The sequence below is a fragment of the Chlamydotis macqueenii genome, chromosome 21 (assembly GCF_036417535.1).
Source record: "Chlamydotis macqueenii isolate bChlMac1 chromosome 21, bChlMac1.mat, whole genome shotgun sequence".
NCBI classification, from domain to species: domain Eukaryota; kingdom Metazoa; phylum Chordata; class Aves; order Otidiformes; family Otididae; genus Chlamydotis; species Chlamydotis macqueenii.
The window spans coordinates 9,155,752-9,180,259 of record NC_141576.1 but is presented as its reverse complement, the minus strand read 5'-3'; the positions used below and the strand labels follow the sequence as shown (position 1 = coordinate 9,180,259).

Below are 24,508 nucleotides of genomic sequence, written 5' to 3'. Positions count from 1 at the left end.
TGAGGACTTTACGGCACCTGAGCTCATCACACCAAATGATTTCACCAAAAAAGCCAAGGACGACTCTGTCTCACAAACCCAGGTGACACCAAGATGAGTGCAGTGCTTTTAGGTCCAGCCCTGCGAATCCGGATGAAGAACTGCCACCGGCAGACTAAGTGTGACCTGAATGAGGAGAAGGCAACCGTCCGGGGAGAAGAGCCTGGTAGCGAGGCTGCAGAAAGAAACGCAGAAGAGCAGCACGCTGCCACGCTCCGGCGTTAAAACAACCGCGTGGCCGTCTAGACGCGGGGGAACGACACGAGCGTTGCATGAACCGAGGGCACACGCTGATTTTACGGTGAGAATAACTAGAGTTTCCAATTTTTCAATATCCAAAGACACCAAAAAGTGAAGAAGTCCTTCTTTCACTGTTAACTGCTGACTCACGGCTGTTTATCACAGCAGGTTACAGCAGAAGTCTCCCCAGAGCGGGTGGGGCGGGGGGAAGTCGATAGCTGCCGCGATTCCGTATTGATGCAGGGTGAAAATGGGCTGGAGGTCGAAGCGAGATCGGCCTCTCTACCGACAGCACCCACATCCGCAGGGTATCCGCTGCATACCGAGTCCTCCACCACTGCGAGTCACAGGCGTGAACCCCTCTCCTCCAGCTTCTGCCGCGCTCACGTACCCTGCTAACAACATCGCTTAATCCACGGGGAAAAAACCTATGGAAACTCCTGGTTTATGGACAGCTTTTCATTTCTGTTGCTGGCAAATGGTGCCCAAGAAACTCCGTTTCGCAAAACACAAGCTGGCTCTCTTTCCAGAGAGATGAGGAAGGAACGCGCGCTCTGCGCACCAAAACGGGTGGCACGCTGCACAGCGCTTGCTCTGCCATCGAGTGCTGGTCACCACCACGGTAGCGCTAAGCTCTTCCAGTGCAGCAGGAGAACCTCCGATGAGCAACTCCAGGTTAAAAAACCCAGCCTCTCAAACACATTCCGTACTGCCCACACCATCGCGCAGTAGCTTGAATTCAGAGGCGGAGAAAAAAGGAGAATTTCACGTCTAGCAGGACGGATGCAGCAAGAGAAAAGCAGATCCGTTACTCCAAGCAACGAGACCATCAGAAGCTTTTGGAAGTGCCAAGCAGAGGTCTCTCTGGCAAAGTCTGAATTACTTTCACCTGCTCCGCTTCCTGCAAGTAAAAGTAAAATTCCCAAGGAAATCCAGTACCAGCAGAGCACCGTGCATTGATTTGTACCTGGGGTTTACTGTTCAAACCAAGAATCATCTGCTTGGCAAACTGGTTTACGCTCCACCCTTGCTCCTGTCCCTCAAAGCTAAGCTAGCAATATTCCAAGTCATTCTCAGAAATGTTTCACTATTCTGATTTGATTTGCTCAAAAATTTGTCTTGCAAGGTCAAAGAGATGTGTGCACAGACATTTTCTAGTAGCACTAAATGATGTCCCTTGGGAGAACACCAGAGGAAAATCTGAACTATTTTGTCTCTGTCTTCTAACAAGCGCAGGACTTGGAGTGGAACACACACAGGACCCACTCGGGACCAGAATGGAGGCACCCTGGGCCATAGCAAGGCTTCTGATAGAAACCCTGTGCTCCATCAACCCTTCCTTGCCTACTTCCTTCAAAAATTAAGTCGTGCTATGTTTAACGATGGTCAAATTAGCGTGAAACGTGCTACTGAGCCGTTCAGCAGCCGGTGAGGACCCGAGCCACGGTCCTTGAGTCACAGTCCCATCCCTAACCCATCCAACGCTGTTTGGGAGGGATTTCCTGGATCACCTTGGAGTCAGTCCTACTGGGCAATGCGGTCTCTAGAACTTCTGCCTCCTCGGGTTGCTCCCCCCGATATATCTGCAGAGGAGCACAACTAAACCCCCTCAGGCACTGCTTTTACCGGCTGCCTCAAGCCCAGCTTAGCCTGCTCGTTTAACAAGCTCTCATCTTCGCCTCCTCAAGGAAGTCTTTCGAGGAAAATAAAAAAGCAGAATTGCACACCCGCTCCCGACAGGGCGTCCCCAGTACTTCCCAATGCGGCAGTGATAACTCCCTGTCTCATCTGGAAGTAACTCCTGTGGGTTACCTAAAGCTTGCGCCGCGCAGGCGGTTTGGGCTGGAGAGCTCCCAGCTCCCCAGATGGAAACTCCTCCTTGGCGCTGAACCCCGAGGGCTTGCAGCCCGCAGTGCCGGGTGCTGCCCTCCGTGCACCGCCCCGCTCCTCGCGCAGCGTCCCGCATCCCCCTGCTAACTGCGTGTTGCAGCGTTGTACTCATTAAGCTTGCTGCAGGCACGCACCTGCTAATTGTGTCAGAGTAATTAACGCTAATATTAAGGAAATCCACTGCTAAACCTCTTGCCTACCCTCTCGGCACTGCCCTGCCATTCCATTGATACACATACACGCCCGACATCCCTTTATTAACCATCATCTCCTGCTCGATTTTCTCCCCGCATGACCCTGCGTCAAAAGCCTGTGGAAGGCCAGCCAGACAAGAGGCTTTCACCAGAAAAATCGATGATCAAAGAGCGCACCAACCTCCTCCTGATAAAGCACCACTGCATTTTAATTGATTTTCTATTTACTCCGTATTTCTAAGCCATCGCTTCCAGCGAAACGTCTGTGGAGCACTCCCTCCCTCCTCTAAAAGCTTCACTGAAAAATAAAATTGTGGCGAGAGGACTGAAAACAGATCTCTGCTAGGCTGAGTCCACCAACCACCACGTGCACAGCACACGTCTGTTTTTCTCCAGACCGGATCAAGGCTGGCGGTTGCGATGGGTTGGCAAAAAGTCGGCACGTTGTACTTGATCTTTCAAACTCCAACGCAGCAGCAGGGCTCGGCTGCGCAGCTCCAGCCTTGAGGCGCTGAGATCCGGTGCCGGCGGCAGGAGCTGGAGCAGAAAGCCCACAGGTCCACGTCTCGCTTCCCCAGTGGCCACCAGTAACCTCGCAGCAGCCCCAGCAGTCTGCCATACCCAGCAAACTCATCTCAAATAGGGTTTTGAGTCAGAAAGGGAACGATGACTTTTCAGTTTGTGCTTGTTCTTATTTCTGGTTTTATGCTGGCCTCCTTGGGCGTCCACTTTAAAATGACGCGTGTGCTCCCCAAGTCCCTTTGTAAATCAAGGGTTTTTCTACATTTTGCGTTCAGATCAGAAGCAAACTGCTATTTTCAATTGCGGTTCGTGAGGATCAGAAGCAAAGCAGCGACTCGAGAGCTCCACTCGGACAGAAAAAACCAGGGATGCTCCGCGCACAAAGCAGGAAAGGGAGCAGCAGGCCCGGCAGGGGGGCAGCTGAGGCTGCTACGGTGTTCCGAGAAAAACACGAGTCGACAGCGTGATTAAAATTGCGGCCACCAAACGCTTTGTAGGGCCGTTCTTTCTCCTGTCAGAGGAGACTTTTCAGAGGTTGCTCAGGGAGCCGTGTGACCGCAGTCGAGGATTACCGACACACGTGTTTAGGCAGAGCCGCTGCAGGTATTTTCATTTTATTTCAGTCACTTGTAGTGTAGGATCCGAAATCCCATTCTCATATTTCCCTGGACACAGAGGCTGATCACGCTTTTACAGCACCGGCCGGCTTCCCACCACCACGGCAGGCATCCCCTCCGGAAAACCTGCTTATGGATCACCAGCCGGCTTCAGCTTAAATCACGCTAATTTGAGGACTTTAAAGATCTAATAATTACAGGAAATAACGTTACAGGGATAATCAATGATTTGACTGAAAAAGACACCGAATCGATACGAAGCACATGTTCATAAAATCACCCTGGGACTGGCGCAGGAGCGGCTGCAAGCCTTGTCGTGCCGCTGCCTTCCCAGCAGAGCACGGCACGGCGCTGCAGCAAACACCAGCGCTGCCGCGGCCGATTCACTTGCGGAGCACTTTTTAGGCGGCAAATCTCGAAGCCTGCTGCTGCGTGACACAATTTAACTACTCCAGCACGTTAAAGGGTTCCACGTGAGAACAATAATTGACGTTGGTCTCAAGAATCCTCTAAACGTGGGGTTTGGGAGGAATTCACTTGAGCAGCCGCAGCCCTCCCGTGCGGGGCAGTGGGGAAAACGCCCCTCTCCATCCCCAGTCTGCACCACGGGCAGAGATGTTTGGACTGAAAGAAATAAACAGCTGACCCACGGCCCAGGTTTCTCTGTGCCTGTCCCGATCCGGTGCGTGACAGATACAACTGGGAATAAAGCCTGAAACGTTTTTTTTTTCCAGTGACAGCTTCTCTCAGATAATTATAAGAAGACTTCAAATGTAACAGAGGCAAATGTCTGCAGTTAAATATGTAGTGATAAAATCAGGAAAACACTGGGAAACTACAAGTTTTAACCTGCAGGCAGGGTCATAACTCCATTTAAAACTTTCTTTTGGACCCAGTTACGACAGACTGGGCACACCAGTAAAGCCGCCAGGTGCTGAGAGTTTCCTCCAAGGTCGCGCTGCCTCCGGACTCGCGCTCCAAAATCCGCTCGCAGCAAGTGCAGTCATTTTTATGAGAATATTAAATGGCTCCCACAACATATAACTTGTCTTAGCAAGGGCCTGTGAAAGAACTAACGGGTTTTGGAGCAGCGATGCGTTTTCAGTATCGTGTAAGATAAACACAGACCTGAGCTGAGGTCAAGAACTAAAGTATCCAAACAAGACACTAATTCCGTCGCTCCCGCACTGCCCAGTCATCCTGCAAGCATTCCTCCGCCGCCGCCTGTCAATACAACCCCTTGCCACGCGCAAAAATAATCTCTCTCTCTTTCATGTGACATCTGCCTGCGAGCAAACGCCTCATTCTGCTGCTTAAGCCTGTTTTTGTCCTGCTCTGGAAGGGAGTGTGCCTCCATGCTGCTCTCTGAGGTGGAAGGCACAGGGACTATCAGCTTTTTTGGGTGCCTGCGCCCACTTCATCACTTACGTGCCCTCCTCAGCCAGCGCTTTCCCGAAGGGGCTCCTCTCTGCGGTGTGACACCGCTCAGACCAACCGCAGCAAAGCCACAACAAGACAGTCCTGGTACAAACCTTCCGTGACTTAAGCCCCTGTCTCATCATCGCTGGATTTATAGTGGGATGATTTTTTTTTTTTTCCAGTCAACTTGGTGGAAACAAACTGGTTCCTTCCAAGCCAAGAGAAGGAAGAGTGACATGGGAACAACCAGATCTGGGAGAGCTTTCCTGCACTTGCCGCTCCTCTGCTCCTCTTTCTCACCCATCAGCGCCACACTGTCCCCTCAACAGCGACAAGCAGCAGCAGGACCAGTCCCCAGGAGCAAAGGGGTTTGGCAGAGATGAACATAGGAGTTGACAGAAAAGACAACTTTGGCCACCTTGACTGGGGCAGAGGGACCTGCGTGTCTGTCCTGAGGCTGAAGAGCTCCTCTGAGTATTTCTGCCGCCCTAATGAGCGCTGCTCACGAGCTTCAGGAGCCAGAGCTATTCCTAATTTTCATTCTTCTTAATTAAGTGGTTTCTTACAAAGTCCAAGTCATGCCACAGGAACACTACAAAGATTCCTAAGCGTCTGGCTTTCACAGGGTGAGTGAACACAACGTTAAGCACAGTACCGATAACAGATAACCAGACAAGAAACGTGTTCGAAAAGTGGGATTTTCTCAGGGATGCGAGCGCCTGGTTCTCGTTGACATCTTCAGCTCAGGACTACTTAACCCACCAACTAGCATGAGAAATATTCTGCAGAGTTTCTAGTTTCCAAAGTTTTCTAGACGTGAGAAGGCAAGAAAATCTCAGGAATACCTGGCAAGAATCTCTACAGGCTCTCCTTTCCCATGGAAACGGCGTTCAGTGGGGTGGTTAACGAGCGCAGCGACACCAACCAAGAATTGAAAGGGTTACTCCGCATCGCAGGCAGCGTGTTAGCGGGGTTACGCGTGGGCTAGTATCTACTAACGGGGCTGGTTTCCGCTCCGAGTTAGTAGGCGAATCACCTCCAACCGCCCCCCTCCCCCAGGCAATTAGTTAGGGTGATAATGAAGGGGCAGGGTACTGTACCTGGTGATGGGCAGGTCGAGGCCCCGCTGCAAACTGAGGAAAGGCGGGAGAAACAAACACAAAAGGAAAGGCACAAAGAGTCAGAAACACCACAACGAAACCAAAATGTCACACTCTATGCAAAATAAACCCACACACAAAAAAAATAACAAAACAAAACGCCACGAAACAGTCAAAGCTCTGCTGCGGGACAGGGACAGACAGATACTGCGATACGAGGGGAGGTCGCTTACGGGGAGCGTGCTGCTCGAGAGCTGGGAGAGCCAGCCAAAGCTGCTAGTTAGTGTAAAGGCACTCTAGTGTGTGAACGTGGGCAGTCCTTATCCTGCCTGGGGAAGAAATAAAACCAAAAACAACTTAAAACAAGCAGCGGTGAAGATCTTAAACTGTTTAAGGTGGAGGTAAATGGTGAAAGCAGCCGGACTCAGAGCCATTCCAGAGATTTGGTGGTGGGAGCGGAGGACGGAGGCCGACGGCTGGGGAGCAGCTGGGAGCCGGGCAGGCACAGCGAGTGTCCCGCCGGGGAGGGGCCGCGGAAGCTCCCTGCAAGGTAAACAGCAGCAGCTCTTTGCACGTACACACAGTGCCATTTCATTTCCAGCTTCCTTCCCCCCCATAACCACCACAACGCACCCCTCCTTAACGAGTCGGGGCTGTCCCCCCACCCGCAACCGGAGGTGACAGGTTACCCCGCGGCGGCCCCGGGGAGGTGGAGGCACCGGCCGAAGAGCTCGGCGGGAGGACAGGGGGTCCCGGCTCCCAGCCCTGAGCTCAGGCTACCAAATCACTTCCCACCCGCTCGGGTTACACACAGAGGAAAGCGATCAGAATTTAACATCCCAGTAAACATTAAAAGCATTTTCCAATAAGGAACTGATTGTTAAAATAGAAATAAAAATGAATGCAAGAAATGGAAAATAGAAATAAAGATGACAACGTATCCTCTTCCAGAAGCCAAGTTAGGGATTTAAACCCTCAGTTCTCAGTGCGATCAGCTGAGCTCCACGATGAGAGCAGATAAATCTACCGATAACGGCTCCAATAATTAAATGGAGCTAACGAAACCAGATCCCACGGTGGCTTTTACCCACCGCGCGTCTCTACCTGTTGCTGGATGTGATGGCTTGGTAACTTAACGCACGTGCCGAGGCACGCGGTGCAGTCCACCTCCGCTGCGTCACGCTACGGTTTACTTTCTGCCTGAGAAGAGCCATCAAAGCTGGCTACTAATTACTGATTTTCTTAATAAGCTGTTTTTTCAGTAAGAAAAAGTGGACTGGGGTTCACTTACAGCCCTAACTCCCAGCTATTTTAATGCCATTAAACACGAGAAGCAAAGTATAAATATTCACTGCTCCAGCTGATTTTCTCCTTTATAAACAATCTGATCACCTAGATTTAAGATTTCCAAGACGGAGTCTATTAATAGCAGTGTTTATATGTTCCTTCTACCTTCACCTCATCGTGAAAATCAGATGAAAAGTCATAAAAAACTTCAGAAATGAGAAAATATGCACGCACAGACTGTTTCTAAAGAGTTTATAACGACTGACCTGCACTGATTCACCAAACAGAGTTTTTCCCACCCTTCAAATTTTTCCCTAAGCCTTACATTAAAGAAAAAAAAAAGCACAGCACGATCATCTTGTAAGATATCAACAGCAGGGCAGAAGCACGCAGACTGAGCATCCTCCCAAGGCACAGGGTGTGAAGAGGACGGCGGCTCTGCCCGTGGGTCCTACAGCGATGAGACACGGGCGCCCGGACGAGTCTCGGGAGGTGAATGCACCCCAAGTCCTTGCTTTCTCAGGAAGAACTCCTCAAAAACAGCTCAGATGTCTTGTGTTTGAGGAAAGGGAACAACGCTTACCCTGGAAGGGCTGGCAGGAGCCTTTGCAGCGGGGCTACACCCTCCACGTTAGACACCAATGAGAAAAATTAATCAAAAAGAGAATGATGGGGTGCAAAAACCTCGTGCTGCTTAATCTCTCACTGGTCCACAGAGAAAAGATTCACTGTGTTTAAAACAAGAGCTGGAAGCTGACATCTTAAAAAGCTAAAGTATATTCCATGGTGAAAAGTAATGTGTGTTACAAGAAAAAAAAAAGAAATAAAGCAAACCTCAAAGTTAGTGAAAAATACCCTAATCTATTTTGCACTGGTCACCATTGGCTATTGATTTTTAGATTTTTTTTTTTTTTTTTAATAATTCAGGTTGACAGGATTTATTCCTATCAGTAGCTGTAAGCAACAGAACAAACTGTAGTCACTGCTGGCTCGGATTAAAACAGAGGCTTTGGATTGGTTTTTCTCTGTCTGATGAAGGTAGGAGATAGAAAGGAAAACTTCTTTACGAAACCTGGCTCCAGCCCTTCTGCCACCACGCTCCTTGGGGTCCTGCTCAGCGCCCTGAGGCCAGCGGGGCAGGTTCTCTCCGCTGGCGCTGAGCTGGCACACCTCGAGCCTCTCTGGAAACAACCGCTCCTGGATTGCTCAAACGCCCTCGCCGGTCACCCTTGGGTTTTTTGGCAGACCTCCTAGAGTTGGGATGGTTTGCGTTAAAATCACCTGGCGCTCGAGGCTGGCATCGGCAGGAGCTAACGGATAATTCTGAGTGGGGCCGAACGACCCTGGTCTCGTGTTCCTTCCCCCAGCTGGAGCTGCGCTTTGAAATTCTCGCTATCGGAGTGACGCTGAGACGCTAACGGGGAGAAAACACGAAGCCGGTTGGATTGCCAAGGCAGCTGTCCTGGAAGGAACAGAAAAGCCTAAACTCTGCAAATACCCAACGGCCCTTGGATGCAGACACAGGACGGAGGAAGCTCCGACCGCGTGAGGAAGCGGGGTCAGGATAAACCTCGTCAGTGCAACCGCCTACCTGCCCGCACCAGCCGGGTGACGGACGGGACTGCGCTACGGAAGCCTAGGGACGGCAAAGACATCCTGCCACCTTCCTCGTCCCCTCTTCACCCTCCCCTCACCACCAAAAATAGACAGTTAAAAAATAAATTAAAGAAAAAAAAAAGAAAAATCAAGCCCAGAACAAAATGCAAGAGTAGTTCAGGACTGGTCTTGCATTTGTTTCGGGGTGGGGAGGCGGAATGAGATGTGATGGGTGCGGCTCTTGGGAATGGGAGTGGATGGAGATGGTCGCTAGCAGAGCGGATGGCAACAACTGCACACAGGAGTTTAAAAAAAAAATAGAAAAATGGCTGACAACTGCAGACAAGTTCTTCCTCAATACCTCCTCAGGAGCGGGCCCAGAGCTCTACAATTTGACACTGTCCGGCCAAATTTCCTGAAGACGTTATATGGCGAGCCCGAAGTCGCCCTGGTCTGCGTCCGACACCAGGTCGGATTCTCCCAACTGCAATTCAGCTTTGGACCTTGCCTCGCCACTTCACCTGGCAGAAACTGCCACGGGAGCTCATGCTTTTAGCAAAGAAGCAAAAATCAGTGCATTTCTGTAGATCAGCCAACAAAAAAAGATGTGGTAAAAAAAAAAAAAAATAAAAAAAAAGAAAGAAAAGAAGAAACAAAACCAGTGCCATCGGCACAATTGCCTGCAAGAAGGAGTACAGTTTGTTATATTGCTTACAATGCAGTATTTAATCCAGCCTCTTCCAGCCAGGGACCTGTAAACCGGACTCTGTTCCAAAACCTTCCTCCTCTTCCAGTTGTCTGTGCAATGTATTGGCACTGCTCTGCTGGGCTGTCAAAAAAACTGGTTTAGAGATGCAGCTCTTCAGTCAGGTTTTTGCTCCAGTGCTAACCACAGAAACTTATTTGCGCTTTTCAATAATTAAAGATAAAGAAGATGATTATACTTACTGAGAAGAGAGGGTTTATAACCACCATGTTACGGATCAGAACGGGAGGACTAAGGAGGTGGGGGGTATCCAGTTACAAATTCGCAGCTGTCCACATCACAGAAACGGATGTTAATTGGCTTGTTCATCAGCACAGAGGTGAACGGGCCTCAGAACGAACCCCCCTGTGAATTCCCTGGAGGAGAAACCTCCAGAAGTGGGGCAAGCGCGTCGGCGCGGCTGCGCGCAGCGGGGAGATTGCCCTGTGTGTGTGTACACCTGTTTGCGGACAACCAGAAGACTCCTGCCCCGGAGGCGTTCCGCTGCCGCGCTGCAGCAGCACTCACCTTACTCTAAAAAGAGAGGAGCGCTGGGAACGGTGCGGTGGGTTTACGGGTAACCTGACAGCGTTACGACGCAGACTTTGCACAGGGATTGCTGCTCCCTTGGCTAACTGAGCCCCAGACATCGTGACAGTAAGCTACCGTGCCTCCAGAAACCGGGCTGAGCACCTGATGGGTCTCCTAGCACCGTGTGAACTGCGCCACGAGCGGAGACTCCCCGAAGAGCCTGGCTGGGGGAACCAGAGTCCTACAGTAGCAGAGCGGTATTACAATACGCACCACAGAAAAAAAAAAAAAAAAAAAAAAAGGAGGACAACCAAACCTAAGGTTGGATGAAAAAGGGGCTTCCCACAAAAAGATCTGGGTACACAGCTCTACGTTAAACACGTGAGCACCCACGGGTGCTGGGCAGGAAATGGCTCTGATCTGGAAGCAATGCCCAGAGGCCACTGGAGAGGAGTGCTGCTGCAGAGAATGGCTGCTGTTCACTGATCTTTGGTCTTCACCAATACTTCCTTACAGAGCAAAAAAAAAAAAGGAGAAAAGAGAAGAATTCTAGTAATGAATCTAAACTCTAAAGCGAAGTGAACCTGAATGCAACTATGCTAAAAATAAATTGTGTTATTTGAACGTAGATGAGAATCCCTTCATCGCTTCTTTTCTGATAAGCCACTTAAAAGGAAAATTACTCTACCAAGACAGCGTCTGAAACACTCAGCCCAGATCTGCCGCTTGGAACGTGCTTCCAGTTCAGCACAACACGCTTTCCAGAGAACCGGGCACGGGCTACCAACACACACGGACACACAGAGAAACACAAACGCGGAAGAACCAACGTAAGGTAACGCAAACACGGGCTCCTTACCGGCGAGCGGGTCTGGGGCTGGGTGTTCATTGTCTGAGGGGCTTGAGGGTACACCAGCGTGGCTGGAGCTGCATTCTGTCCTGAGGGGTAAGGAGCCTGCGGGGAACAAGAGAAGGAAATTAAATAAATGAGTGTATGACACGATTCATCCCAAAAGATGGGAAGCGAACACGTTATCGGATGGGCTGCTGGTTAACACTGCCACAGAGACCAGGGGACCGCAACGGAGAAAGCCTGCGCTGCCAAGGAGCCAACCGATTCACCAGCACCCCCCGAGCTCCCCAGGCGCCGCAGCGGAAAACACAGCGAAAAAGCACATCAGCGCCACGCCACGCCACTGAAACCCCGCGTCGTCCGGCCCCTGGCCACGTACTCTCCTCTGACCCCTCTTCCAAGGAAAGGCCGAACTGCAGGCATCACCCATGGATCCTCCACAGTAAGACAAACAACAGGAAACGAGCTGGAGTGCATTTCACGCAAACCACTGCTGCTTCAGAGCGTTCGCAAGGCAAGGGAACGGCCCGAAACCGCTACAGACGCCAGGCAGACCATGGGTTGTGTAAACTTTTCATAGTTCCACTGATTTCAACGGGCTGTAACAATTTATACCACCAGATGCTCTCCTCGGTGTTATTTGCCCACAGTAACAATAAAACGAAGCGGTGGAGTTATGCTGACTACACATTTTAACGAGACATTTAGAAATAACTTTTCAGACTGCCTTTTTTTTTTTTTTTTTTTTTGAACAAAAGAGTTCTAACTTACCTGTTTAAAAATAGCTTACTGCTGTAACAGCGTAAGAAACAGCCACCAGCTTGCAAGAGCCTTCGCTGGCAAGAGCAATTAGCCCAAACTCTACGTGCTGCCCTGCAGCTCCTGCACAGCTCCATCACAAGCCACTTCTCCAGCTCCTCGGCTCTTCCCCCTTCACCGTCGATCCAGTGGATACTGGCATTCCTAATGGTAACCACAGTCCCTGCGGATGCCCCATCCCTGGAAACATTCCAGGCCAGGTTCGCCGGGGCTCTGAGCAGCCTGATCTGGTTGGAGATGTCCCGGCTCCTGGCAGGGGGGTTGGACTGGGTGGGCTTTAATGGTCCCTTCCCACCCAAACCAGTCTGCGATTTTATGATTGCAACACCCCTCTGTACGCTGAATTACAACACATTCCCACCACAAGCCTTGCTGAAGAATCCCTCCTCATCTTTGAATTTCACGGCCCTTGCATTAAAATCCACCAGCAGGCCCTCTCAACAGGAGCACACGCAGGATGGTTTCGGAGGAAGAACAGGTCTTGTATTGGAAGAGCACCTAGTACCTGTGATCACTGAAAGGCACCGAGCACCCAGCGCGCCAGCACACACCGACCAGTGTCCTGCGCCTTGCCGAGCGTCTAGGAGACACCTGGGGTCTCTGCCTTCTTTTTTTTTTTCCTTCTTTTTCATCCCTGGACATAAAATCCCCGCTTAATCTCCTGCTGATCAAAGTGTAATACAAGGTAAGTGAAAATAAAGTGTAGAGAGAATCCATCCAGTCTCAGAAAAGACAAGCCAAAATAAAAAGTGGCGGCAGGGGACGCGGGGACTGAGCATGTCCAGCACCCACTGCCGCAGCACCTCCTGATCCTGCCTGGGACCACACTCAGAGTGGTTATTAAAGAGCAAAACTTAAACACCAAGACACGGACACTTCAGGACAGCGTTCCCACTACACGAGCGAACTAGGCAGGACATTCTGGTATTTTCACGCTGCTTTTCAGGTCAAAGATGATAAAAACGTACAGCTCCAAGTACATCACTAGATTTTTCTGCGACTGAGGATGCCAAAGCACACTTGGTAGAATATTTACCTGAAGAATGTTGTTCTGTAGCAGTTTATATCAATATGGTAGCAAAGACTCTGGCTCAAGAGCAATTAAATACCTTAATCGGCTCTGGCTGCCTCTGGCAGGTCGGCAGGGCAGGTTTTCCGCTGCTCCTCCTCTCCAGGAGTTCATCTGGCCTAATCCTCTCCAGCCTCCACTGGCAAAACCTCTAGTTCACGTTAACAACTAATTCGCAAGAAGTCTTCTAATTTTTTTTGAGATGTCAGATGCAGCATCAAATATTTTCCCCTTTTATTTGACAAGTGTGATCCTGCTCGAGCTGCTGGTGTCGACGCTGCGTACGTACAACATCCCGCGGCAGTAACGACACCGCAGCAACGAGCGATTGCACCCGGCGCAGAATGATCGAGCGCTGATGGGACGCGGGGAAGCTCCGGTATCTTTCTATCCACCACCTGGAGAAGTTCTCCTGCATTTGTAGCATCTTGCTGCTGACCTTCTGCATCCGGGATCTCTGCCCAACATGAGGTTAAGGCTTCTCCCCTGGGAAGACCAGCGGCTCCCCGTGCCAGTCCACGCACCTTGCAAAGCGTCCTGCTGCTACTCTTCATATCCTACCTGCCAGCGGCGAGCTCCGCAGGGCCGGTGACGGCGTCGGGAAGTGTTATGAACACTCACGTTAAGTGGACCAGTTGGCCACCAGCTCCTTGCGCCTCCAGCTCCGCATCTCAAGAGAAGAGACCTTACGCCAGACGGCTCCACAGCATCTCAGCAAAAAGGGAGGAAAATACCTGCTGCTCTCCCCCTTCCTTAGGCTCATGGAAACAGGCGTTTTCCACGTTTAACGTCCACACAACGGAACAAAGCCCAGGTCAGATATTTCCATGCCACCCCCTAAGTCCTCACCCACCTCCAGCACAGCCCGAGTTCTCTTTTCATCGTCCGAGCAACAAGCAATTTGAAAGGAAAAAGGCGCAGCTGTCACTGAGCCTAAAACCGCTGGGTTTCAGCAGAAAGGCTGTACAGAAGGCGTGTTTCCGTACAGTGCCGAAGGCCGCCGCCTCGCCGACAACAAATGTCACTTCTGACACCGACGGGCTGAGAGGGAAACGCACGACGGCCCAGCCTGGCGTTAAACTCGCTTTGGGATTTAAACCACCAGAGTAAATACAGCATGAAGTCCTACACAAAGGAAAAACGCGCAGAAGGCTTGGCTAGCAGCCACTGCAGGGTTTCTGCTATTGAGCTGTCCTCAAACCAAGGAAATCTTGGACAGCCAGCGCTGTTCCTAACCCAGACGACCGCTCCAGGTGCCAGGTTCACGGCCGCAGCCCTGAGGAACGAGTGCGACACCAATCCCACCAAAGACAACAAACAGCACCTAAATAAACACGTTTCACAACTATTACACAAGAAATGCTTCTGCCGGGCACGCTTCAAACCAGAGGGAGCTGTGCCTTAACTGTTAGAAACCACGGGGTGGGGGGGGAAGTGCTTTATCAATTTCTGCAGGTCCTAAGTTCACATATAAGGATACAGCAGCCTAAAAAAACGTGTCAAAACAACCGACGGGGTAAATCACAGCACTCTATCGCTTTTCAGACAAGGCAGCTGATTAGAGGTGTTGCACACATTCATCTGCCAAAAGGACTTTTTCCTGTGCCAGGCATCCAAGTAGGTACACAAAGTCACGCCGATCACATGCAGTCACGCTGGCTTTCCTGCACCGCGGCTGAAGCACCGAGGATGAAGCGAGCACATGAAGAGATCGGCGAGGAAATGCTTCAATAATTCCCCAAATAAACTGCTGCAGAGGGGAGGGCAGGGCTGCAATACCGCTCTGGACAGAAACGTGGGTGCAGAAGCCTCTAAACGCCGGCACCGGAATCCCTGAGGTTCGGATAACTGCAGCACCCCGAGCCGGCAGGGAACGCACGGCTGCGGCGCTGCTCCCCTTGCCAGGCAGAGCAGCGTGCTCCCCTGAAAGCTGTCCTCGCCGGGATTTTCGTATTTCAGACGTGGCTGTCCACGGGGGAAGGCGATCACAGTCATGTGTTTACCTATTCCCGCAGCTTGCTGGGGAAAACCCTTTCTACCCATTTTCCTGCAGTTTCCTTGGGCTGCTGACTGCGCTAAGCAAAAAAAATAAATTAAAATAATCACTACCAACAAAACAAATGAAATAAGCTATTCTTAGATCAGTTCCCGAGCTTGTTAATAAACATGGGGCCCGCTGCGTAACATGACTCCCTCGGTACTGACTGTACTGGGAATAAACAGGCAAAGTACACACATCAGGTCAGAAAAAGCTGAGTCACGCAGCTCCCTGCCTCCCGCAGCCCGTGGAATTTTTCATCTTTGTTTTTTGGAACAAAACTCCCAAATCCTCAGGCAGAAAGGTGTTGTTCTGCCTCTGGCAGCACAGCTGGGTTTGGCGTGGGAAGGGGTGAAGCCCTGGCGTTGTTTCTTGAATCCTCTCCTGACGCAGGGAAGGAGTTCGGCTGGGTCTATATTTACTGAGGTTACATATGAGGAGGAGAAACGGTCTTGTTCCACCACATGACTGTGACTCAGGAGCTTGACGCACTGTTGCCATCGCTATCGCTGTGACCTTGGGCGAGAAAACCTTCGGACTTCCAGTTCCTTCCCAGTAACACCAACACAGCGGCCGTGCTCCTGTATGGGGTAGCTCAAACTCCGCTGAACGCCAGCAAAAAGCTTTAATCTCTTTGGAAGGAACATGACAGCGTAAGCAAAACATTTCAGAACAATACGAAGCGTGGTGGGGCCACAGGCAGCGCTGGGCTGCCCCGGAGCAACCCCAAAGGTCATTTTTCTGCGTGGTTGTAACAGAAAGCAGTGCGATTCTCACACGTGGGGGGGAAAAAAAAAAAGAAAAAGAAAAATGAAAAATGATACCTTGCTGTAGTGCTTTATAGCTCCTTCGAGCGGTCAGGTCACTACATCCAGGAGCACCCAGCTATAAGCTTCCTGAACACGTCCACATGGACTTTCAAAAGGATTTTTAACTGTTTTAGGCTGAGATGTAAGATACCAAAAACATGCGCTGGGTGGAAATAGGATAAAACGGTTCAAGATCCATCCCCGCCCCCAACGACCCCCAGAGCAAACCACACACGTTCCTCGGGACACAAACGTGGTTCTGCGTGACAGCGGTCTTTCGCCAAGGCATTCACTGACCAGCTAAACGTTAAATACCGACTAAGGCCACACCAGGCGCGCGCTCAGAGTAACACTCCGTGTATTTTCTACTGAGGGGTCCCGCTGCTGTATTTACAAATTCTGATTTATACAAGCTATCCGACACAAAATGCGACCGCCCTGGAGCGGCGTACGGGAGGGAGCACCGCCAGGCCGCTGCCAGGTCACTGCGCGGGTGTTTCCTTTTCATCCTCATTTTTAACAAACTCAGCTTTCCTTCCAGCTGCTGAACTATTTCCTCGAGGAAAACCACACCAGGGAATGCCGGGCAGGCTGCGTTGTGCACCAGCCCCTGAGGCTGCTCTCAGAAAGTCTCCCCTGGGTCCCTGGCCTGGATGGCCGGAGTTTGGCCTCGGACGCGGGTGAAGAATTCCCCCCACAGCCGCACAAAGCATCACCGGGTTCCCGAGCGTGGAAGGCTGGTGCCAGCAAGGATGCGGCTTTTCATTTGGAATCATCATTTATTTGTTGAGTTGGGTTTGCTCTGCCCTGCCACAGCCTGAAATCAAATCACTGCGCTGCCTAAACGACTGCAGCCGCGCAGACCCAACAAGCGGAAATGTCCCAGCATTCGGCTCTTAAAACTGAGAGTACCATAATTTAAAATTTGTATCTTCCTTTCCACCCAATGAACTCCCCGCAGGCAAGCGCGCGCCAGAACAGCAGCTCCTCAGACCACCCCTCCTAGGAAGGCAGCACCTCTTTTCCCTCACGCCGTGGTTTCGGAGCGGCCTCGGCGTCAGGAAAGGCGTACGTCGGCACGAACTCACAGCAGGGGCAGAAGCCGCTGTCCTCTCTGTCCCCAGACCCCACTGTTTGCTCCTTTTTCTGCAGCGGCGCTGGCTTCGAATGACCGGGAAACGTTCAAAACTTCCAAAGACTGAACATTAGAGCAAGATGATTTTTTAAATCTGATACGAGAAGCGGTATTACTGCAAGGCAGAGCTAAGAGCAGCAGCAGCCGAGGACCTCCTGCGACCACGGCCTGTCAGACACACTGCAAACAAAAACCTCGTTTTCCATCCGGGCGCTGACCTGTGGACACCAGCAGCACCAAGAGAAAGGGATGAAGAGGGTCCTGCTCCTGCTGCCTCCCTTGCCACCTCCCAGGCAGAGGTGACCGAAGCGGGGATGAAGCAGCTTTTGACCTAAAATTAGTATACGCTGGCAATGGACAAAATAAAACGCTTTTTAACTGAGTTACTGAGCTCCCAGCAGCGGCAGCTCCGGGGATGCCCAGGACTCACCGTGGAGTTAGCGGGAAGAGTTCAGAATCAGATGTTTTAATCCACATGTACTCATAAACCAGCACCATGAGAAGCCGAACAGCCACGAGACCTCGGCGTCTGTCCCGCCAGCCTCAGGTTTGCTCAGGGGTACGTTACCGAGCCGGAAACCTCCACCTCGGCGACAAACGCGTAACAACGGCACGGGCTGACGTCCCTTCAGCAGCCCTCCACTGGCTGAAGAAGAAGAAACACAGTCCTGCGGGGAACGAGAAGCGCGCGCCAAAGCAGCTCACAGAAATCCCCCAGGATGGACCGCGCTCGACACACCGAAAAACTCTGCCCTCGTACCACTGTCCCCGCGACACCGGGAAACGCGCGCTGCGGCACCTCGGGGCAGCTCCTGCGTCCCAGCACCAACACGACAGCACTCAGCTCCTGGGCTTCTTTTAACAGACTGGATTTTATTGCTATTTTGGTAAGGAGATAATTTAATTTTTTTTTTTTTTCATGGTGTTCCCCGCAGTCAGAACAGGGTCACGGCAGACGTCGAAGCTGCTGTCTGCAGCGCCGTGTACAACGCGAATAATCTGAGCGTGGTGGGGAAACACCCGCAGCATCTGTAACGTCTAACTGTAACACACGCAACCAGCTCACCTGCAAACGCCGCAAACGACGGAGGAGCTGGAATTATTACAATTTCTTCATTTCAGGCTTTTCTACGCAGTGCCCTCTCAAACAACACATAAAAGCATTCTCCCACACTGCTGCTGAGAACTACCCCGGCTTTCACAGCTTTAACAACAGCACGGCAGCAATTAAACCCAGAAATACGGACGATTCCCCTCTAAACGCTCGTAGTTTGGCTTCCGCATCCTTCACAACGACACCGCGCACCCTCAAACGCACGGTCAGGTCAGATACAGGTCCTCACGCACACTGCCCTGTTCAAATATGCAGATTTGGGGTATACACTGCGTCAAGAATTTCACATTTTTTAAGCGGCTCATTTGCAAATCATCCGGCGTCACTGAAATCAGCCTGCCACCATCACAGCACCTCTGTAAAATAAAAACACTCGGTGGCTGTCCTCTGCTGACGCTGCAGGTCAGCGCCGCTGCTCTGCGAGACGCACCAGTAAACTGAAAACACTCTGGTTCTCCGCACATGCTGGTGTAAGTTACCTGGAGTATTCAAAGCCCCGTTAAAATCAACGATGCAAGTACCAGAGTTCTGTGTCACCAAACAGGTTACGCAGAGGAAAGGTTTCCATTTTGAAAAAATAACATAACACAACCGCAGTGCGACACCCTGCTCCTGACGAGGGCTGAGACCGGCGCAGCTCGTGACACCGGACCGACGAGGAAGCGTCAGGATTTGGCCGGAAGCAAAGAGTAAACAGGATCTGTGACTGCGCAGTGCGTTTATTTTGATATGTAGGGTCTGGTTCTTTTTAAAGCCATTTCCTCAGGATGCCAGGCACTCGGTGAGCTCTGGGTGCCTCGTGCCATGCGGGCGCCGCGGGCGCCAGGGATTCGCCAAACGGCGGACACGACGATGGAGCGGAGCAGAGCCCGCACCGCTGGCAGCGGCTGGCATCCTCACTCCTCCTCCTCCTCGCAGGCACACCGGTTTCCGCTCCCCGCTTTTCCACAAGCCCAGCCTTCAGAACTCCTCCTGTCGGGAAAATCTAAACGCAGTCTTTAAAAGGATGCAGACACCCGGAGCCACGAGGAATGACTCCTCCCGAAGACGCAGCTCAGGCGCTGTTGTCGTTATCCCCCTGCGGCAGTTTTTCTCGAGGTACACCCCGTGTCACTACCTGCCCTGCCACATTTTTAGCAGCGTTTTTTATGGCTTCATATGATTTAGCGTCACGCATTCAAGTGCCTAAAAGCAGCGAGCTGAGCAGGGAAACATTCCCAAGCCACAGCTGCAGAGCTATGGGCGCTCTTCCTACTTCCACCCAAACAATCGGGCTCCCACGAGGGCAGGCAGCGAGGGAAGCGCGGTTTCCTCTTCCCTGGACACCGGCAGTTTGCGCGGAGGACACACGGTGCGCACCCCTTTCCTCCCCAAGACGCCGCGGTTACAGGGATGTCAGGAAGAGAAGGGTGACAGGGAGAAGCCAGCCACAGCGTCCCGCTCCGACACGCCAGCTCCCGCAGCTCGGGCTCACCCAGCGGTTTTACCACAATAACTGCAACTATTTTATCAGCAGCTCTACTGCTGAATGCAACCATCCCCGAACCCGGTGCAAAGGCAAATACAACACACAGCTCTGGGGAGGAAAGAGCAACCTTTCTGCTTTTTTTTTTTTTTTAAAAAAAATAAAAATAAAAATCTAAGCTGCTCAAGCTGCTGAGCCCATGCCCAGTTTCAGATGCAGTGACTGGTCAGCTGAAGATGCGGTGCGAAGTATTTAAACCAGTGTAATTTTGGGACACTGGGGCAGACAGGTGTCCTGCTGGCAGCCGTCCCCCTCCCAAAGACACTTGTCTGATAAACCCACCACACAGAAGCTGCCGAGCTTCAAAACCGTTGCTAATGGCAGGAGGGCAGGGATACCACCAGCAGATCACCATTTCGTAACATCTGGAAGTACTGGTACGGATTTAGTTGGCTTCTTACAGACTGAAAGGACAGCCCAGCCTGGGGGTGGTCTGCTAATGACCATCCCATAATTAAGGGAATTGGTATTTTCCATAATAAAGGTACGCAAACATATAAACAGGGTGTGCGCCCGGTGTCTTGGGGGGAGAAATCCCAGTGTCTCTTCTCTGCGGGAAGCAGATCTGTGAATCTCAGCAGAGACCCTTCAGTTAACAAAGTGCCTTTCACTTCTCCTGTAAAATTTCATCCCAATTTAACCAGAACGTGAACTTTGAGGATAGATATTTCTGCTCAGGAACACAACCAGCGGTCAGCCCAGACCCCCTCGTCCACACTGCTGTCAAAACAGCAGCGACAAGTTTGCAGCTCTTCTCCTACTCTGCTCCAAGACCCAACAAAAAGCTCCAAAAATTTGTCACCTTCTGTCTGTCTCTAAGGTCATTTCCACCTCTGGAGACACCCAAAACCCAAGAGGAACCTGCTCCAGCTGAGCCTGCTTTGAGCGGGGACTTGGACTAGGTGGTCTCCAAGACTCTTCCAACCTCAATCATTTCAGGGGTCAATAGTATCAAACAGATGCAGACAGAAGTCAAATTTTACTGCATTGCGCTGAAGCCCAGAAATACCACTGCCTGTAACTTTGTGCAAATTCAGACAAATTACAGCAGCTAAGCACATCACTGGTTTCTAAGGGCACCATAAGGAGGGGTCTGTGGAGAACACGGGCACAGCCCTTCCAGGCTCCGAGGAGCCAGGAGGGGGATTACTGCTCCGTAACCACCCAGTCCTCCAGTGCTCTTCGCTGTGAGTGGAAAGCAGCACGCAAGACCTCAGCTCACAGGAAAACCACGCTGCTCACTGATGTCAAACCCTCACCCTGTTGGGCAGGTCCTCCTGAGGGTATTCCTCAGGTCCCCAGTCCGACACAACAGCTAACGGGGGACTGCAGTAACTCAAGGGCTCCTCCTCCCCGGTTTTATCCGGTTGCAGGGATATTTTGTGTCCTCTACATCCACAAAACGCAGACTGTGTAAAGCTCTGACTTTTGTGCTGACTTGGGTGTTTATTGGGACATGCTGCCTTCTGCAACACACGCTGTTTGTTTAAAAACGACGTATTTTCCGGACCATGCAACAAAACATCCACTAAACTGCACGGAACAGAAGGTATCGTTACAGAAGGAATACCAGCAGAGAAATTATTAAACATAAGAAAATGGCAAGCTGCCTCGCGTTATTTTGTCTCCTTATGAACAAAAGTGTTGTTCAACAAGTGATAAAGTCTGAAAAGCGTCAAAATAGAGCACAGTCCACGTGACGGTGAGAACACAGAACGCGCATGGAAAACTCCTGAAGGAAGGGATCTGCAGAACTTTAAAACAGCTACAGAGGAGTTCGATTTTTCTATCAAAAAAAAAGAAGTTACTGTCAATTTTGAAATTGCTTTTGAGTCACAACAGCACCTCAAGCCAGAACACCACTCTTCCGCTAGACCGTGCGCCCAGGACGTGTGGTGTGGCCAGGACACCTACTGCGAGAGATTTCCATGCACAGTAACTCCGTCTGCGGCGGGGTGGGTGTGCCAGAGAAGGCTCCGAGTCCGGCCAGGGTCACTCCTGAAAGGAGCTGTTCAAGCGGCAGCGGAACAACCACGTCACCTTCCCGCTCCGCGCGCACGCGACCAGCTGGAGAAGCACCGAGCACATCTCTCAGGGCAGCGATCCACCGCTAAACGCAGCAGCGGAGCGAGGGGCGGGCCTGCCAGCAGAGCCAGTGCTAACGAGCCCCAGCTTTGAGCTGCGATCCTTCCTTCGCACACGTACGTGATAAAATTGTAACAGATCTTTCTTTCTTTCCTTTCCTTCTTAGAAAAAATAAAAAAATTTAAGGCTGTTTCTAGTCTTGCTGAAGTGCACTGATACTAAAACCAACTCCTTCATCCCACCTATGTTGTGCCTGCTGAAAGTTAACTGTTTCCATGGTTAAATAATTAAAGTTAATAGCGTTAACGGGCATCTGAAGCTACATTACGCCTTCCCCACGACCCCGGACCTCCCTTCCTGCTCCTGACACCCAACCAGAAGACCCCCAGGACGCTGAGCATCCCTTCACCAGCGCATCCCAAACCCCAAAAGGTGCCGACAGCAGGTGCCAGACAGACACCCTTCACGTTTCCCGCACGGATTCGCCCCAAGTTAAACTAATGGGGTACAAAGTGCAGCAACGAATCAAAAATAATGAAAGACGTTACATGAGCAAATACTCCCCGCATTATTAACCCCACCAAAACCCTGCTAATCCTATTACAAAACAGAGGGTTCCGCGGCACTTCCAGCAGGTCTGTAACGCAGAGGCCAAAGGAGATTACACTTCTGCATTTACCAACCATTAAATAACCCGCGTTTCCAATCTCCACTTGCAGTCGTCTGTTCCTGCGGTGTCAGGACCAGCAAGCTGCACTGAAGACATCTTGCAAAGAAGCCGGACCCGGACGCACGAAAGCACGCACAGGAGAAGCGGTGAGAAGTACCAGACATCGAATTCCTGACTGCTCGGGAAATACACCAATGCATGGCCATACGGCGGGCTTCCCGGCCACGAGAGTCTGCTGTCGAACTCTTCTTTCTGGAACGGACAGCAGCCCCAGGGAACCGAATTCCGTGTCTGGAGGTAGAAGAGGGCAGAGCACACACCAGCCCCACGTTCCTCACTTATGCGAGCAGTGTTCAGTCTCTCATTCTGTGTCTGCACCACAGTCAGCGACCGCAAAGACAACTGCTCATTAACATCCCGCCCGACGACCATACCTGTTCCACAGGCTACAGGATTCTGCGCGGTGAAACCTGCTGCCTTACAAAACAGGGAGGTTCCCGCACGGAAAAACTCTCCAGGTGAAGAGCTCCCTGCACAGCTTTGAGAACTGACCCTGCCCAAGGTGTCCCCCAAGATGCTCTCCAAACACAGAAACCGGCAGACAGGGCGTCTGGCAAACAAGACCACGAGAGCAGGGAGCCCCTTGCGCGCCAGGGGCCGAGGAAATTTATGATCAGACTTTACACACAGCAAAGTACGGACTCGGATATCGGGGAACTGCCGCATTTGGGGAAGACGAGTGTCGTGCGTAGTTTGCAGGCAACAAAACGCAGCTGCCTCCAACACGAGGAATGAACTCGCTGCGTCCAAGGGCATCTGGCTTATCACAGGGCACGGAGAGGCCAGGTCATGATTAAACGACATTCCTTCTTCACTCCAATTCGTTACTAAACATCACCTTATTCAAAGCATCTAAAACCTAAATTGCGCTACAAACGATGGGTGGGAAGCACTGAATAAACATCACGGTTGTAACAGGATTCCAGCTCCCATAGAAGGGATCCAAAACAACAAGAGAGGGGCTCAGGGAGTGCCTATAAACACGCCACAGATGGCACACAGACACGCTTCCCGGCACGGATTCCCAGACCTTAAGGCACTAAGGAATGTCTCGCTGCTATTACAAACGCTAATTTAGCGATGGTGACATTTCTGAGGACCAGAATGAGACCACAAAACTCTTTTCACTTAAGGCAGAGAACCAGATGGCTAACAAGTCTCAGCTAGCACAATCTGGTTTGGATTTACATCAGCGCCCTGAAAGTGAAGGTCTCTGTACACCGAGATCCTGAGAATTCAGCTCTCTCGCACTTCGGTTTTCTGCGGGTGCATCTCGACATCGTCAGAAAGGATCAGGGGTTATTAACAGAGCTGTCAATAGCTACTACAGCTTCAGAGCCAGGTCTCAAGAGGTGCCCCAGGGCCCTCTGCTAACTGGGTGCTCCATCACTTCAGCCTAACTGGCAGCCATGGGCACACAGCGCCGAACTGCTCAGCGCGCAGCGTGTTCGGAACGAGAGCTAAGGCTGTCCCTGACTGCAGAGGCAGTTCCTGGCCATTTGTTCCCAGCGTGGTCGGTCGGTGCTTACAAGCTGTGGTCCCACACTGAACGGATCCCTCAGCAGGCACAGCAGAGCCCGCAGTTCTAGTGTGGAGGCAGAGAAAGCCAAGAGTCTTTTCCAAACCATTCCCCTCTTGTGTTGCTTCATCTCACGCACCAGAACTTGTTCCTTGGGATCCTTCAAAAGACTCCCAGGTCACGAGGAGGGATGAAATCCTCTTCTGACACCCTAAGCTTCGCACGCTGCCTCCTGCTTGCGGTACAACTGGAGGAACCCCCTTCCTTCTCTTTTGATCCCTCGCTGGACAGCGGGAAGCGCTCTTCTGCTGCCTCCCTCCACGCCCCAGTCAGGCTGCTTCGGCAGAGCTCCGCTTTCTCATTATTCCCATCTTCGGGCACAGCTACGCCATAAATTACTGCAATGTAAAGCTGGAGCGGGGGCAGATTTACAGCGGTTCAGCTGCTTTGCATTAAGTGTCTGTGAGCACTCTCCGCCTGCACTACTCGCGCCGGGCTGTCTCACCCCCACCACGGGACGGAGTGCCCAGGCACAGGTACCCTGTGGTGCCCAGCGCGCTGTAAATCCGTGTCCTACCTGATCTCACAATAACTTGCTCTGGTAGCCGTGCCCAAGGAGAAACTCCTCTGCT

At 51.5% G+C, this 24,508-nt stretch overlaps 1 protein-coding gene across 1 annotated transcript in view; it reads right to left on the bottom strand.

Annotated features, from left to right (window-relative positions):
• The window catches only part of EIF4G3 (eukaryotic translation initiation factor 4 gamma 3), a 139,925-nt gene that overhangs the window by 62,014 nt on the left and 53,403 nt on the right, over window positions 1-24,508 (bottom strand). Inside the window, exons 4-5 of the mRNA XM_086764370.1 lie at window positions 11,040-11,135; window positions 6,022-6,054 (exon numbers count right to left, since the gene is read on the bottom strand). Of these exons, the coding sequence (XP_086620496.1) occupies window positions 6,022-6,054; window positions 11,040-11,135 (129 nt within the window). The remainder of the gene's footprint in view (window positions 1-6,021; window positions 6,055-11,039; window positions 11,136-24,508) is intronic.